This window comes from Alligator mississippiensis, chromosome 4 (assembly GCF_030867095.1).
Source record: "Alligator mississippiensis isolate rAllMis1 chromosome 4, rAllMis1, whole genome shotgun sequence".
Lineage (NCBI taxonomy): Eukaryota > Metazoa > Chordata > Crocodylia > Alligatoridae > Alligator > Alligator mississippiensis.
Window position 1 is genome coordinate 75,166,119 of NC_081827.1, and position 16,055 is coordinate 75,182,173.

General features: G+C 42.2%; 1 protein-coding gene across 5 annotated transcripts in view; it reads right to left on the reverse strand.

Annotated features, from left to right (window-relative positions):
* Window positions 1–16,055, reverse strand: part of CSRP2 (cysteine and glycine rich protein 2) — a 17,958-nt gene continuing 1,903 nt past the window's right edge. For 4 of the 5 annotated variants that reach the window (XM_006269901.3, XM_014595851.3, XM_014595850.3 and 1 more), the window contains exons 2-6: window positions 8,725–8,843; window positions 6,520–6,688; window positions 5,271–5,403; window positions 4,180–4,273; window positions 1–2,214 (exon numbers count right to left, since the gene is read on the reverse strand). In XM_006269901.3, the coding sequence (XP_006269963.1) occupies window positions 2,138–2,214; window positions 4,180–4,273; window positions 5,271–5,403; window positions 6,520–6,688; window positions 8,725–8,836 (585 nt within the window). In that variant the 5' untranslated portion in view covers window positions 8,837–8,843 and the 3' untranslated portion in view covers window positions 1–2,137. Of the gene's footprint in view, window positions 2,215–4,179; window positions 4,274–5,270; window positions 5,404–6,519; window positions 6,689–8,724; window positions 8,844–9,644; window positions 9,669–16,055 lie in introns of those variants that run through there. The other variant, XM_019493864.2, reaches the window with a different exon arrangement.

The following is a 16,055-nucleotide window of genomic DNA, read 5'->3' on the forward strand; positions in this document are numbered from 1 at the left end:
TTTGTTTAAAAATTAAAAAGTTTATTATAGAAAATGAACAAGGCTTCAATGTGCCCAACATAAAAACAGACTTTTTGTTAATGCTGCGCCCTTACATAATCATGTATCGGCTCACTGTGGCTACAGCAAATAATATAAGTTGCTGTTAAGGAATATTTAACTACTGCTTAAGTAGTGTGCATCTTTTTTGTGAAGTGTATTAGTTTGGCTTCAATATGGCATACAGTGGTGGTCAGCCTTTTATAGCACAAATGGCAAAATATGAAGAAGTTTACTCTGGTATTGGTGTGAAGAATTAAGGTACAGTTAACAAAGGGGCCTATGCTGGCTAGTTAGAGGCTGTAACAGAGGAACCAAAGTTAATCTTACCCAGGAGCCTTGATATGTTTTCTCCTTTCAAGTTCATGTGTTAAATAAACACATTTCTGATAGAAGCAGTACCCTAGTTCTCCACTTACTAATGGCTAATTTAGTGTGCAAATGCATTTATCCTTCAGCTTAACAAATCTTTCTCACTTAAGCCTGCCAGTGAAGTGACATTCCCAGGTTGTTAGAGAACCTTGCAAAACTAAGTATGAGGCCCAATTAATGTTTTTGGAACTTCTGTGCATTTTCCATTGCTCCAACTGCACAGATCAGGCATAACGCAGCTTAACAAATTTGGAGGGTTCTCCTAGCAGGGTGCTTTTATACCATTTCCTTAACAAGAGCTAGTTGAAGGGAGCATTATCATGCTTTTGTGCTTCCCAGATACTACAATAGTCCCTTGGGGAAATTAATCCCTGATTGTTCAGCATCTAGAGTAGCAACTCACCTTGCAAAATGTTTATTCTAATGAAGGTAGTAGAGCCAGGCTTGCTTTCTCTCTCTCACTTCCAAAGTGCACAAGGACGAAGACAGGTAGATTAAAGCAATCCCAGTTCTTTAGCAATTATTGTGATTTCTGGTTGCTTGCTCAGGCCTAAGTGGAAGTGGCTGAGGAACAAAGGAAAGCAGGACTGGAAAGAGACTGCATGAGATCGTTTAGTCCAGACCCCTACTCAGGGCAGGATCATCTCTGACTAACCCGTCACCCTAATCTGTCTGTCTCTCTTGCTCTTGAACGTTTCCAGGGATGGAGAGCCCTCCTTTTCTTTACCAAAAGCACAGACTTAAGGTATGAGTCTTCCCTTAAGGGAATCCTTGGAAGAAAAACTTTTTTTGCCATGTTGGTTTGAGAAAATGGATTCAGCCCTTTGCCACTGAGGCCTGTGCGGTGGTGCTGGCAATAAGATCTTTGAGTTACAATTGATTGTCATAGGTGGAGAATTTCATATTTATTTTAAGCTCTGTGCTGCTTCGGTCATGATTTCAATGGCTCCTCACCCGTCATTTTAAGAGATTAGGCAAAAAGCAGGCCTCAGAATAGCATCTTTCTTTTTCAGACTCCAGCACCTCTCAATAGGTTTAAGATGTTCATTCCCTCTGTCCCCAAACTTTCTGTGACTTGAGCACCACCCCATTTCAAAAGAACAAACATGTTTTACTTTGCTTATTTTCTTGCAGATAGGCTAGGTAGCAGGGGCATGGCCAGCTAGGGATCAAGTCTGAGCCTGTGCTTATTTCTTCACATCTCACCCTTCAAATGATTTCATGGCACCCCCAAGTACTCTAGCTCCCCAGTTGAGAATCCCTACCTTAGACAGCAATTTGGTCAAAAAAACAAAAACAAAACCACAACTCTCTCTCAAAGAAGCTTTCTGCCTAATTTCATGGTTAACTTCATCTCTCCCTACAAGAAACATTTCTCATGAAGGCTGAGCTGTGATATAAATCACACACCACCTACAGGCATCTCATTCCAGCTCTGCTCACACTATGACACTCAAAGACTGAATGTTTTTCTTTTTTTTTTTTTTAATAGTGAAGAGTCATATTATGCAAAGGTTTATTAGAGAGGAATAGCAGTGCTATGAGTGTTAACATGGCATACACAAGCAAAGAGAATTATGCAGTGTTTTAATATTTGATAAAAACTTTGCGTTAGCAGTAATAAACTAGTATCAGTTTCACAGTAGTTAGTAACACATAAGAAGCAGTTCCTTTTCACAGAGGAAGAATTTCAGTGAGTTACAGGAGGTTGACTTCAGCTGCTCCTTCACTGAGCATGAACAAGGGCACCTGCTCCCTGGCCGTATCCAAATCCTTTGGGACCAAAATTCTTGGCATAACAACCTGCAATGAAGAAAAAAAAAAAGTTATCCCTCTTGAAAAGTCATTGCTATTTGCCCATTATGTCTACGTTTTTAAACTTTGTCTCTGAAATTACTGTGTTGACTTGATTCCAAGTTGAAGTTATTTTCTCCCAATCAGCACGGGGGTAGGAAAAAAAACCCCAAACAAATCCACTACTTGGATCCGAGTATCAGCCTGGGGCAGGGAGTGGTTCAGGGTCAACTTCAACCCAGGATTCAAATCTGAAGCCAGAGTTTAGCTACTGCCTGCCTCAGGCCACGATGGCTCATTTGGCAGGGATGGAGCAAGGCCAAAATAGGGGACAGCCATGCATGTGGCCTAGGGGACTGTAGCCTTCCAAAACAACCCAGCTACCTCCTCTCTTCCCCTTATCTTCTGCTCTGGTTTCAGTCCCTTTAACCCTGGTGCAGCCCATCTGTGAGCTGCTGCTACTACATCTTCCTGGCCCGGCAGAGTGGGACTGGGTGAGGAGCTGTTGCTGACTGCTCCAGAGCCAGAGCAAAGGTATGGCAGAAAGTAAGCAGCAAGGGGGAAGAGGGTACAGGCACAGGTGGCCGGTAGGGACAAGGATCAGGGTCTGGCCCATCACCCCCTGCTACTGCTGCTTTCCCCATTCCAGGAATAGGGTGGGGACAGGGCAAAAAAGGTAAGAGGTTGGTTTTCCACTAATTAGCATTGATACATAGAATTTTTTTAAACCACACGTTTACAAATTTGTATAGAATCCAATTATCAAGGGGTCATCTTTAAATTCAGTGTCGTCTTAGATTTGGGTAAATACATAAGCAGGAGAATGGACAGACTTCTCAGAGAAACCAAGCACCTATTAGAAGCCTGTAGAAATTCCCATTACTCAGCATTCTTGAAAAAATAGAGTCCCTTTATCCAACACCTAGTTTAGATGAGGCTTAAATATGTCAGTGATTCTCAGCCTTGTCTGACTTGATGCACTCCATTTAAAAAGATTAGTTCTTTTAGTGTTTACCTCCTTGTAGAGGGGCTAGGTAGTGGGGGAAGGGCAGCAGCCAAGCAGCAAACAGCTGGAGCCTACCCTTATGCCCACACCCCACAGCACCCTTCAAGAGATCTGACAACACTCCAGGCTATTACAGCACTATATTTGAGAATCACTTCCTTAAGAGCAAGAATCCTTGAGAGGGGGGAAAAAAAAAAATCTTCTGCCATCCATACATCCTTAGAGACAGAGCAGTTCACAGGTCAGCACTATCTAAACCTGAAGACCAGCACTTAGGTGATTTCTAGACAGTGATTCTCAACTGGGGTGCCTTGAGAGCCTTTCAAGAGTGACATACAATGAATGTTAGCATGGTTAGGTGTGCAAACATGATTCACAAGATAAGTTATATTTCAAGCAGGAATCCAGTGTTAAATACATTCTGACTCATTGTGGTCTTTGAGTTCTTTGCAATAGAAAGATTGCTCTGATATTTTTCTGTGGTCAAAAGCAAGTGAAAACTAAAAGCTGGCATTCTCCATGTGGTATCTTGCATCTATCCTGGGGTGCCTCAAGTCTAAGGACAATGGTTCTTAACCCTTTAAGACACAGGTGGTTTGGTTACACAAGGCATGGTCAGGATAACTGTCAGTTTATTTCCTAATCTATTTTTATGGCAGCTTTACAGTTTGCCACCTTCCTACTGCCCCACCACCACAGAGCAGGTCACAAACACTAGAACAGTGCCTAGTTAGTCAGTTACCTAGTTCTGGGCCTCAAAAGTAAACATCAAATTTAATACTGCACAGCTTTTAGGAATAATGAATTCGAGTTGTTCAGCCCTGTCAAGATAAAAGATTCCTATGTCAGCACAAGATTTCCACTCCAGAAACTGACCCAGATTCTTAACTAGAGCATCTCTGTTCTCCAGACAGCATGCTCCTCTGAGCAATAAGCAATTAGGCTTTGTACATGTTTGTTCATCTTACCTTTACAATAAATTTCACCTTCTTTCTCAGTAAGGGTTGTAGATTCTAGACTCTTGCCACACTTGGCACATCGGAAACAATTTTTGTGCCAAGGCTAAGAGGAAACAGAGTGCAGTATACAGTTTAAAAGGAGAAAGCTGCCCACCAAAACAAAAATAAAAGTGCACACACCCCATAAAGATTAATTACAAGACACAAGCCAGAGTAACTTGGATAGCAACAAGTTCATCAGTACAGACTCCTGCAAGATAGACAAACAAGGTTCTAGGAGTATCTGTTACTTAGTGTAATCATGTAGACCACTTACTGATAAGACAGTAGTTCTTATTAAATATGGACAGTAAACAGGCTGAACTTAAATATGGATGCATGTAACTGAGAAAAAAAAAAAACCTTGAGCAGGTGGGCTGTCAAATTATTTAGTCTTCCTTCACCTTTAATTTAAAGACTATTGGAAGCTGGCATATAGAAAAGTCATTTTAAAAGTGTTATTATAGTCCTCTTGAACTATGAGAGGAATTCAGAGGGCTCATTTGAAAGTAATGGTTTTGGAGATAGATTCAAGAGACTACCACCAAAGGACTGAAGCCAGTTGCAACTCACTTTTACTTGGTTGTTCCAATTCCCAAGTTTGCATTCAAGTTTGTTGAAGACCCAGGTTCAGTTTCTCTCTGAAAGGATCTGAACCCACATCTTACTATTTGTCCAAAGTGCCTGAACCTCCAGGCCTAGAGTATTCCAGGGTGCCCTTTGTTTGCATTTTTATATTTTTTGAGCAAGGACAAAACACCACAATTGATCTACCCCAAAGTTCTCATTTTGCTATAGCTGCTAAGCTAAAAAAAAAAAAAAAAAGTGTGTACCCATTAATTGCACAGTTCTGGCTTGGTTTAGAAATAACCCCTTTGGATAAGAGTTTTCTGTTCTAAGGAACCACCATCATAAGGAACTTTGCATCCTATTGGCACACCTACTCTATTCTGGCTGAACATGCTAGGAAGCAGGATTCTCTCTAGCAAGCTCATAAGTAAATTGCGACATCTGCAACCAAAACCTGTTTAACAAGGAGCCCAACTACCCTACCACCTTACCTTTCCAGCTCCGATTACTTTCTCAGCAGCATAAACAGAATCACCACATCTGGAGCATTTCTCTGAACCTCCAAATTTCTGAGCAAACTTTGAAGTATTTGGATTTGTTGTAGGTCGATGAGGAGAAGGAGTGCTGAAAGGAGCAGGTCAGAGGTTTAGAAACAAGTATTGTACTCTCTTACCCTCCAACATGAAGAAAATAGGGGATATTTGAAGAGATGCAATGTGCAACTCACTGCTAGGGTATAGTAGGATAAACAACTTTAAGATTAGATGTTAATAAGGATATCCAATTATGCGTAATAAAGAGCTGGAGGATATGAACAACTCATGCATCAAAGTGTGAGGCAAGCGGCAACTGTCCGATATGTTTCTTCACAATAAAGCATTTCCTATTTATTCTTTTGAATCATGTCATACTGGCTTTGAGACTTGAACCACATTTGCAAATTTAAAAGCTAGTATTGCTGACTACACACGCTCAACATCATCCAAATCTCAGCAGTTGAGATTTAAGAGCTAGATCTGGGCTTCACAAAACTAATTCTATCCATCAAGTGCCCCCAAGAAGTTGGAGGTCTCTCCTGCCATCATTCAGAAGAGAAAGTGTTATCTTGACAATAGATGCCCTAACTTGTCAACTCTTACTTAGATTAAGCTCTGTGATATACTTTGAATTACTTCTACCCAACTCCACTTTAACAAAGCTCTCTCTTTTTTTTAAATTGGACCTGGCATTTTTGCTACTTAAGGCACTTGTTCCTATGCTTAATACAAAAATAAAAATGCAAGTATTAGATTCGCTAAATATTAATATCTTTATAACTCTCACATTCAAATAAATTTTAATTTGTAACTCATGTCATAGCTTAATGGATGATAGTATTCAGATCCCACTTAACATGTGAACTTAACAAGCAAGGTCATAGAGAATACAAGTAGTATCTGCATAAAGCCAGTACTAATATAATAACCCAGATGCAGTACAGATTTAGCAGCAGGTAAAAATTCAAATGACAAGTTCTAGTGATGTCAATGGAAGTTGACATGAGGACTGCAAGGGCAGGGGCCCCATGGTTCAGATGTACAGCAGTTCTCTAGTACAAGATTCTTTGCATTTTGTTTGCATTTAGATGCTAGATCATGATATGGTTCTGTCAAGAGCATTTGACCTTTAAGACATGAAGACAACTTCAGAACAAAGATCATGCTCCAACTGCAGTAAGATGTAGTGAAGAGTTTAACTTACTTGTCAGGCTTGATACCCAGCCTCTCCCCTCTGTCCATATTGAGAGTGCCTGCTCCTTGGCCATAACCATAACCTTTAGGACCATACTTTTTTCCGTAGCAGGATTTGCAGTAAACTTCAGCATCATGAATTGCTACAGTTGTGCTGTCTAAGTTTTTCCGGCAGACCACTGGGAGTGAGGGGAAGGGAAGTTAGAGGGGAAAAAGAAAAAAAAAAAGTGTAAGTTGCCTGTAGGGACAATTTCTAAATCACCACACGCAGTAAACCAAAATGTCAAGTGCCAGATATTATGGGTTTCCCTGTCCACAGTTCTTTATAAGCAGCTGTAGATAGTCTCTTTTATAAAGACTGTCTCTTGAATTGGTGAATTATGTGTAGTTCTATAAAGGGACTCTATTTCCTCCCACCCTTTCATGGTTATGACATTTAAAGAATAGAAACTTGCTGTAGTTTGATGAATGAGACTGCACAGAAAACCAGATATTCAAGTCAGCAGTTTCCCCACTTCTGCTTCAAATTACATGAGAATAGGCATCTATCAGTGCAGAAAAGGAGCTGACAGTTCTAGCCGCAGTCACTTCCCCCGCAGCAGTTTCTAGGTAGCAAATTTGTCCAAGGCTGATGGTGAATTCTGATGTTTAATTTTTTTTAGTATCAGTATATTACACAGAAGTGGGATACACACACACACACACACCCCGAAAAGTTAAGCAACTTGTCCAAGTTCACTAGAGGTATTCCAATGCTTTTATTTATTTAAAATCCTACTCTTATAACAGGATTTAGAATTTTGGACTGGATGTTCAACTACATCAGATTCTTTACCAGATCACAAAGGCTAAGAGGGCTTCAGAGATGCAGAGGAACCTTTGTTTCATCAACCCCCCAAATTTTATTTGATATAATGAAGATGGACAACATGCAATTAAAATGTTTAATAAGCCAAAGGTAACATGTTTCACTTAGTGGATGACCAATGTGCAGCTTCAGACTAATGCAAGTGTTACCAAATAAGTGTAGGAACAAGCTTATAAAAACACTTGCATTAGTCTCAAGTTGCACTTTGGTCATGCATTAGGCGAAACGATTTTGCCCCAAGTCTCTCAATTTTAAACTTGGTAGAACCACGTTGTTGTTTTGATCCTTGAGGGATACACGTTAAGGCAACTCTTGGGTGTACATTCCAAAATTATTAGAACACACTCAAAAAAAAACAAGACAGAAACCCCACCTTAGGATTGCTGCAAAAAGGTAAGAGAAAAAGGAACCCAAGGCACACCTATGCCCTGTCATAAATACACAGATGGTACGTTTCAGATATATTAGTAGCAAGCTATTTTTGAACGACATCCAGTTTATAATAGAGCAGTGTTCTACAAACCAAGACTGAATCAAATCTGTCCTTAGCTATTCCATGCCAGAAAGCTGCCAAAGTGCTACTGCAGATTTCCAGTAAGTTTAATTTCTTTGATTTAAATCAGGCACGCAGTGCAAACCAGTCTAGAATTTAAGGCAAGTTGTTACCTAATTAATAAACTTTTCAGTAGAAAAAAGTATTTTCCATCTCTCACCAACTTGTTGGTTAGACTGAAAAATAATGCACTGGATTCTATTCATCTGAAATAATCCACAATCCTCTATGCCAAGGGCTAGGATTTTGGCTCTGTTAAATGCATTCATTAGAAATTCAACCAAAGTACAAATGTGTTAACATCCCACACAATTTGCGTGGAACGCTCATTCAAGCGAAGGGCCCATAATAATATCTTCAGTCCCTGTTCTATTTTGCCTGAGATTCAGAGGCAGAAGCTTGGCAGAAGTTCACATAGCAAAACAAATCCAGCCTTATTGCTGTTCTTTTTCCCTGCCTGGACAATGCTCAAGTTTAAGTTTCTCACTCCAAAAATGTGCATCTTGCCTCAGTAACTGAGGCAAGGTAAATCCCATATTTAGTTTAACATATCTCCTGCATTAGGAGAATTAACTTCTGGATACTGGACTAGCCCTCCCCTTGGTGATCTAGGTTGTCACATGGCATGAGGAAGTAAGCAATTCTGGTCAATAAGTGAAATCAAGCTTATTCCTTTGGCCACTGCCTTGTCGTCATCTAGCTTCACAGGCAAGAATTTATCATATATCATGCAGCACCTAAGGGAACACTGTTTAGGATAAGCTCTTTAATAAACTCCTGTCAAGAATACTTACTGCAGAGAAAACAGCATCTGTGGAAACTCCTCCCATCGCACTGGACTTCTTCAGCATGGTAGACTGTCCGGCCGCAGGCACCACATTTGTTACCTCCTCCCCAGTTCGGCATCCTGATTCTGTGGGAGTGACACAAGTTGCAAGTGACAAGATAATTTTTTTTTTTTTTTTAAATGGTTCAGAGCTACAGTTTTAAGAGTTTTGGTACTACTGGAGTCTTTCAGCAGTGGTTATAGACAGTGCTGTGCCTAACTACCAGGCTTATTCTTTCCAAATTCTTTGACTCTTAATAGAGTTTGCTATACAAGAAAGCATTGTCAGTAGTCAGAACATGTTTTGTCATTGTGTTCTTACACTACAGGAACAGAACCCACAGGGTCAGAGAGCCAGTGTTTGCATGTACACGCTGATCTGCAATGCAGTATGACCCTCCAAATAAGCTTAAGGGAACAGACTTGAGCACACGAGCCTTCCTGTCCTGCACTCCCATTAGGAAATTCACTGCTGTATGCATCAAGCCCTATTACATTTGATTGACACAAAAACATAAGATACAGTCTTGGGAAAATGTGTTTTACATTCCCTTTTCAGGATTTTGAAAGGTTACATAAATTGGATATGCACAGAGTAGAGATGCATGGATAAGGGCTTTACTGTACCATGAATGAACACCCTCCCAGATAGATGTAATTTCAGTCTCTATGGTTCATTAATCCCGGGCCTCTCTTCTGATGGAAGCAAACCAATTGTGCCAACAATGGCATATTGTTTTACTGCAGAGTATATTAGTTGGAATACAGCGTAAAGCACGAGGTTCACCTCACTAGAGAGCCATTTGCTAGGGCAATAAGTACATTTTGTTTCTCTGAAATGTAGCGGTAAATAGGGGTTTCTTCCCCAGGCATCCCATTGCTACTTACATGAACTTTTGCTGTCTTCAAGCAGGTATAGCCACTGAACCAAGTTATCCAAGAAATTGCTGAAGAAAAACCATCAGACTGTAGGACCAAACATTAGCTTGTTACAGTCATTTAGTAAGGTCTTGTTAAGATACAAAGCTATAGGAAGTCACTTTTTGGTTTGATATTTAAGCTATTCACTTCTACAAAGTGAAATTCTTTCACTGTTGTTGGCTACAGCACTAGTTTTCAACCAAGGCGCTGTGAGCCCCCTCATGGGTGCACAGACAGACAACTGTCCTGCATGCCCTCCTGCTGCATTGAAGCTCTGATCAGCCTTAAGGGCTAGGGACAGGAGTTTCACATAAACCAGTTTAAGTGATCAGAAACTGATTTAAACCTGTAACAGAAGTTCAGCACACATAAACCAGTTTGAAAATGGCTGAAACTGGTTTAAGATGAGCCTGGCTGGACTGGTTGGATGTAGTGTCAGACTTAACAGATTTATGTCAAACTGGTTTACTGCACATCTGTCTCGGATCCTTTCTGGTTTAAACCAACTCATAGTCCCCCAGCATCCCAAGGCTACGTTGCCTGTTCCGGTGGAGCAGGGACTGCTTCACCCTTCTGCTCCTTAGCCAGCTTCCTGCCTGTATCCATCAATCAGCCCATAGGGAGGGGGTAGGGGCAGGGAAACAGATCCCCAGACCCACCCCCCGCAACCAGGGACTACACAGCATGCAGGGAAGAGGGAAGCCCCTGTGGTGGAGGCTTTTTGACACTCAGCAACTCTCCCCTTTCCCAGCTGCCGATTGCTTCAGTTGCTGTCACAGGAGGGAAGGAAAAAGACATCCTTCCAGTCAGGTGCCTGCCAGTGCAGCCCAGCATGGGGGCATCAGGCCACTCCCACTTGGGAGCTTTCCCCTCCCCCCAGCCCAGGGCAGCTTCAGGGAGCTAAGGGGAATCCTTCCTCCCCTCCCCCCAGAACCACAAAGCTGCTTGCCTTAGCCCACGCAGCCTCAAGGAGCAAAGGGAAATTCTCCTGCTTTCCTGTAGTCCATTTCCCCTCAGCTGCTGCAAGTCTGAGAAAAACTAGTTGCAGGGAAGTGGAAGAATTTCCCTCTGTTCCCTGAGGCCCATCTGGGCCATCCCCAAGACTGGCAGCAGGCTGAGGGACTCTGGGCTGGGGTGGGGTCTCCCCAATGCCCCCATGCTGGGCTGCATGGGCAGGCACCTGGCTGGAAGGACTTCTTCCTCCTATGGCAGTGATTGAAGCAATCAGCAGCTGGGAACAGGGGGTGTTCCCCTTGGCTCTCCAGGGCTGTCTGGGCTGGGGAAACCCCCTGACAGGAAGGCTGCCCCTAGGGGGGCCAGCATCCAGACAGCAGCTGGGAAGGGGAGGGAGGGGTACACTGAGGAAGTTGGGAGCATGTACTGGGGAGCCAATCAGGGACACTTGCCTGGGCTAGCAATGGTCAGCAGGCTGGAAGGTGTGCTCTGGTGCCCGCTGCCTACTGGCCCGGGTCAGTGCATGCCTTCCCCTACCTTTCCCATTTGAAAACTGAACATCAGTGCAGTTGGTTATTGGTCCAAACTCGGCAGCTTGGAGGAAGCTGCCCCAGATTCTGCCTCAGGCTTCTTGACTGTCTGTATGAGCAGTCAGAAATAGCCCTTCCTGGTCTGGCCCCTCCTGCACTCCCCCCAGAAACAGGCATGCAGGACAGTTCCACCTGCACATCTGTTTCCAGGGTAAGAATGAGAGGGCTGGACTGGGATGGGCTGCACAGCACAAGGCAGCTCCCATCAGCTTTTAGCTATCAGAGACCCACTGCAAAAGGCAAGCAAGCCATGCAGTGGCCAGCCCAGACAGCCACAGCCCTTCCTACAACTCTGAAAAGGGTGGGAGCTACTGAGCTAGGGGATAAAGCTATGGCTACAGATGTAGTGCTCTGAAACAGCACCACAGTTTACTCTAAAGACAATGGCCTTTACTTTAAGTAAGTGCTAACAATGCCTTTTGACAAGTTTTCTTTTCTTTGTTCTTCCCTAGACTACCAAGATAACTATGCACCAGCTCAAAGAGGGCTTTACTATAAAGAGATGTTAAGATTAAGATTAAGATTCTAGTGACAATTTAGAGTTAGAGTTCAGCTATTTCCTGAGGCCTAATTGCTCCTACCTTTTTTCCTCCCCCCACCCCATGTTGGATATTGTTTGGGACAGGGTTTGTGACCATCTTCACACAGCTTAACAAAACAGAAGCACAGTTGGTAAAGCTCAGTGCTTTACTAGAAAACCCTACAGCTGGAGGGGGGGGGGGGGGGGGAAAAGAAGGGCAGGGGGACAGAGAGGGGAAGAAAAAAAAAAAAGAGGAGGAAGTGTGTGTTAAAAGAAGAAAAGGGTGTTAAAGTCAATTTTATTGATGCAGGTTCACCTATATATACACTAAATGGGTGCTGTAGTATTAATATATTTATATGCATGCCTGCACATATGAAGCATCAATATATTAAGCCTTTAAAAGGCCACCAGCTTCCTCTTGTGCACATCTCTAGTCAGTTGTGAAACACTATCCTAACAAAAACTAGAGGTAATCCTGGTATCTCTCCTACCCCCACTTAGTGGAAATTCTCCTCAGTCTGTGCTGTGGGCTTTATCTTCACTGTGATGGTTGGCAAGAGCACAAAACAATGCTCCAACTCCGTTCTGACCACTGGACACCGATGACCCTCTCAAAACACAAAGCATCTCACTACCTGCCTTAGCTGCTTCTGGTGCTTTTCCTTCTAGGAGAAGCAGCACAAAGTGGACATGACCCTTTACTCTTGTCACTTAGGGCAGTGACAACTGTAAAAACTGATGGGTTATTTCAATTTTATTCAGTTTCATTTTGGCAATCCAGTACGCAGCAGAGAGACAACTGTCATCTCGCCATGGGCTACAAAGTCTCCATTAGTTACCTTCATAAGCATCCTGGAAGCTAGAATGCAGTTTCTTTTGAAGGAGAGAATACAGCCTCCTTCTCTTCCTCCACTCACTACTCCCTCAGGGTGTGGGATGAAGGGAAAGAACCCACATGCTATTTATACTGTATTGAGGACCACACTTAGAACCAAGGCTTGCTAAGGAATTAGTCAAGACCCCATTACATGTTTTCCTTTCCCCTTTGAACTTGTTTTTAAGCCAAACCAATGCTTACCCCTCCTTATTATAAAATGCGTACATGTTCCTCTTTTGCTTCCAACCACCTCTTCTTACCTTCCCTGATATTTGCGTTCTTCCATTGGTTGTTGCTCCTTCTGTCAGCCTGATTTACATGCATGCTGCGATAGAACAGCTGAGCTAACTTTAGGCTAGCAGCAATTTAGGCTTCAGCTGGTGTTGCAGGTATCCTGGCCAAGGGTCAGTCTGCACTGCTGCTATTTCACTGCTGTTATTGCCTGAAGTAGTTTGACTGTCTCCCAAGTGCAGTGGGAACACAAGTCTTAAGCATCCCGCTGCACTTAGTTCTCCAACAGCTCCAGGAATATGTGGAGCGAGTGGCACAATATCTAACAAAGGAATGCTACTAAGTAACTCCTAAGAAACCTTTGTACCACTACAACAGAACAGCCACTCAAATGTGGGGAAATAAGATTAATTTATTAACTCAAACTGGGGTATCTTTAGCAAATTCCCAAGGAAAAGTTTTAAAAGTTGTTCTGTGGTGCAATACAGAATTGCCTTAGTAGTTCCATGTACAATGGAGATGCTCGTTACTGAGCTATTCTTTTGTACAATATTTTCAAGAAATTAACGTGGCTGTTTCTCCATGATTTTGGCAATAACTAAGATTTTGCACAAGCTTATAAAAAGTTAGTTTTATGACATTTACCACTACTTTTTGTCGTCATTCTTGGCTTTGCTGCAGAGTCTAAAAAATTAAGATTCCATTTCTTTTGTTCAAGTGTTTGGCTGTGCTACCACACAGCAGCTGACATCAATCATGGCAAACAGGACCCACAGTAATATGGATATAGGCAGTGTTCTTTTTTCAAACCCTCACACACTAACAGCAGAATAGAGAAGAGATTTCTTTTCTATGTTGAATGCCTTTCAGAACCAGCCAAGTAGAAATTGTTTATTAATTAGATTTCTTCCTTGGTCTCACAAACAGACCTGCTTCCTGTTTTTGATTTTCATATTTGAAGCCCTGTGCACATGGATTACTTCTTAATCTTGTAGGAAAGGAGGAAGTGTGGTCCAGTGATGGGCACTCACTTGGAATTTGAGACTTTGGTTCAGCTTCCAGCCAGACTTCCTTGTAAATCCTTTTCATCTAGCCTATTCTTCATGGCCCCCAGCTGTAAAAAGGGGGTTGTACTGACCTACTCCAAAAAGGGGCAGGAAAAGGATAGAATCCATTAAATGATTCCCCAGTTGTGAACCAAATTGTGGTAAAGGCTATACATGTACCCAGACACATCGTGGTCTTCCTTAACCTTGAAGCACTGAAGGTTAACGGCCTTCTCTTTTAGCACTCTTATATAGCAGCACCATCCATATTCTTTTGGAGCTATGCTGTTAGCTTAAGCCATCTGTAAGCAGAAGATTGTTCATCTTTCAAGTCTGACTTCTACTATATGGTTAAAGGCATCAAAGGAAGGAGATAAGTTTGTAGTTCTGCCCATAAGATAAGTGGGGGATAAAACACACCCAACCAACCCACTTAAGAAGCGGGTTGTCCATACTAACCTATAGTGATCTCTGCTGAAGCAGAAAGCCTCACAGGTAGGTCAATATCCAAGTTCCCAGAGGGGTAGGAAAGATGTTCTTGCTTATGAAAGCTGTAAGGAGAACTTTGTTATCCTGCTGCTGGTTTGAGCAGGCTTTTAATGATTTTAAAAATACTGAAGTGATACTAAACATTTCCAGATGTTTTCATCAATGGTGCCCTGTAATTCCGAGGTATTTAGTTTACATGTTCTTGGCAGCCACCCTCCTCTCCTGAGGAGTGTACACCTGGACTTCCAGCATGCTCCTGCCAAAAGGACTCTCTCATCATGCTAGTATAATCACTTTCTTTGACTACAACTTGTAGTCATGACAATACTCAGGTTCTGTCCCAGCATGTTACTGTAGGATTAAATCAGTAGTCACTAATATTTAAATTAAGAAGAGACACCCACACACAATGCAGACATTTGGAGACATTTTGTGCTACAAAGCAGTGTTTAAAGACACTTGCTCCTATTCTGCAATTGGTTTAGGAATCCGTTTACAGGTTTCCCTCACTTTATGCGGGTTCTGCATGTGCAAATATGTGATGACCTGTTTGATACAAAAAATTTGTTATATGCAAGGTAAATTCACTCTTATGCAATCAATGTGGTGGAAGTCTGCAGTCAGCTGCTTTGTGTGGTACACTGTGGGAGTGACGTGCACCAAAATATAGCCTCCCATGTGGATCTGTGCTCCTTGCTTGTTGTCTGCAACACATGTTTCTGAACTTGACATCTCCATTATGATAGTGCCCTGTGCTTGTGTGTACTCTCTGCTGTTCGTGAGTGCCAAAATGGTCTTGTAGAAGTGGGTCTGGGGGCCAGTAGTGTCAACATCTTGGAACGTATCCCTATTTGTTACACTGTAAAGTGCATTTCCTTTATACTAATTCAAGTTATGCTGTGGATGCATTCCTGGAAAATGGTGCATAAAGCAAGGGAAGTCTGTATTGATACCACAGTAAGTGAAATGTTTGTCACCAAGTGGTCAGCAAAAGTTCTTTGGGCAGTTTTATTCCTCTTGAAAATGTAAGTTACCTTTGGTACTTGGGACTTTATTTGCTAAAATGCAAATAAACATGTAGCATGTGCATGTTTCCCCTAGGTAAGATGTCCCTCTTATATATCTGAAAGAAAAACTAACTTTAAAGCTTCTGAAGTGTTATCTGGGATGACCTGATCAAAACAAACCTCCAAGGGTTTATCTTCTCAGGGACAATAAGTTAAAAGTCAACTAAAATGTGTTAAATCGAGGTATAAACACCTCATGTTGATGCTCTCATTCAGGAGAGAAGCATTGGGAGCTTCCGGCTGTTAAGATGCCCTCAGCTAGTGAGGATTTCCCCCATGCCCTCAATAACACAAGCTAACCCTTACCCTGTAATTTTCATTTTCAACCAGTAAAAACCCTCCTCAAACTTATATTTATGGACCATAAGTCACTCTTGGAACCTGATCAAAGAGCAACAGACCTCCTTCCTCTCAGAATGGTTTTGTCTTGGGCAGAGCTGGCCATTTTACACAATAGACATAGACAGAGGGGTGGAAGAAACTACCTAGTCTAATCTCCTGCACAGATTGTTTTATCTGGCCTCTTGTTGAAAGTCTCCAATGAAAGAGATCCCACAACTTCCCCAACATGCCTCAGAAAGCCCCACAGTGGATAATGTAC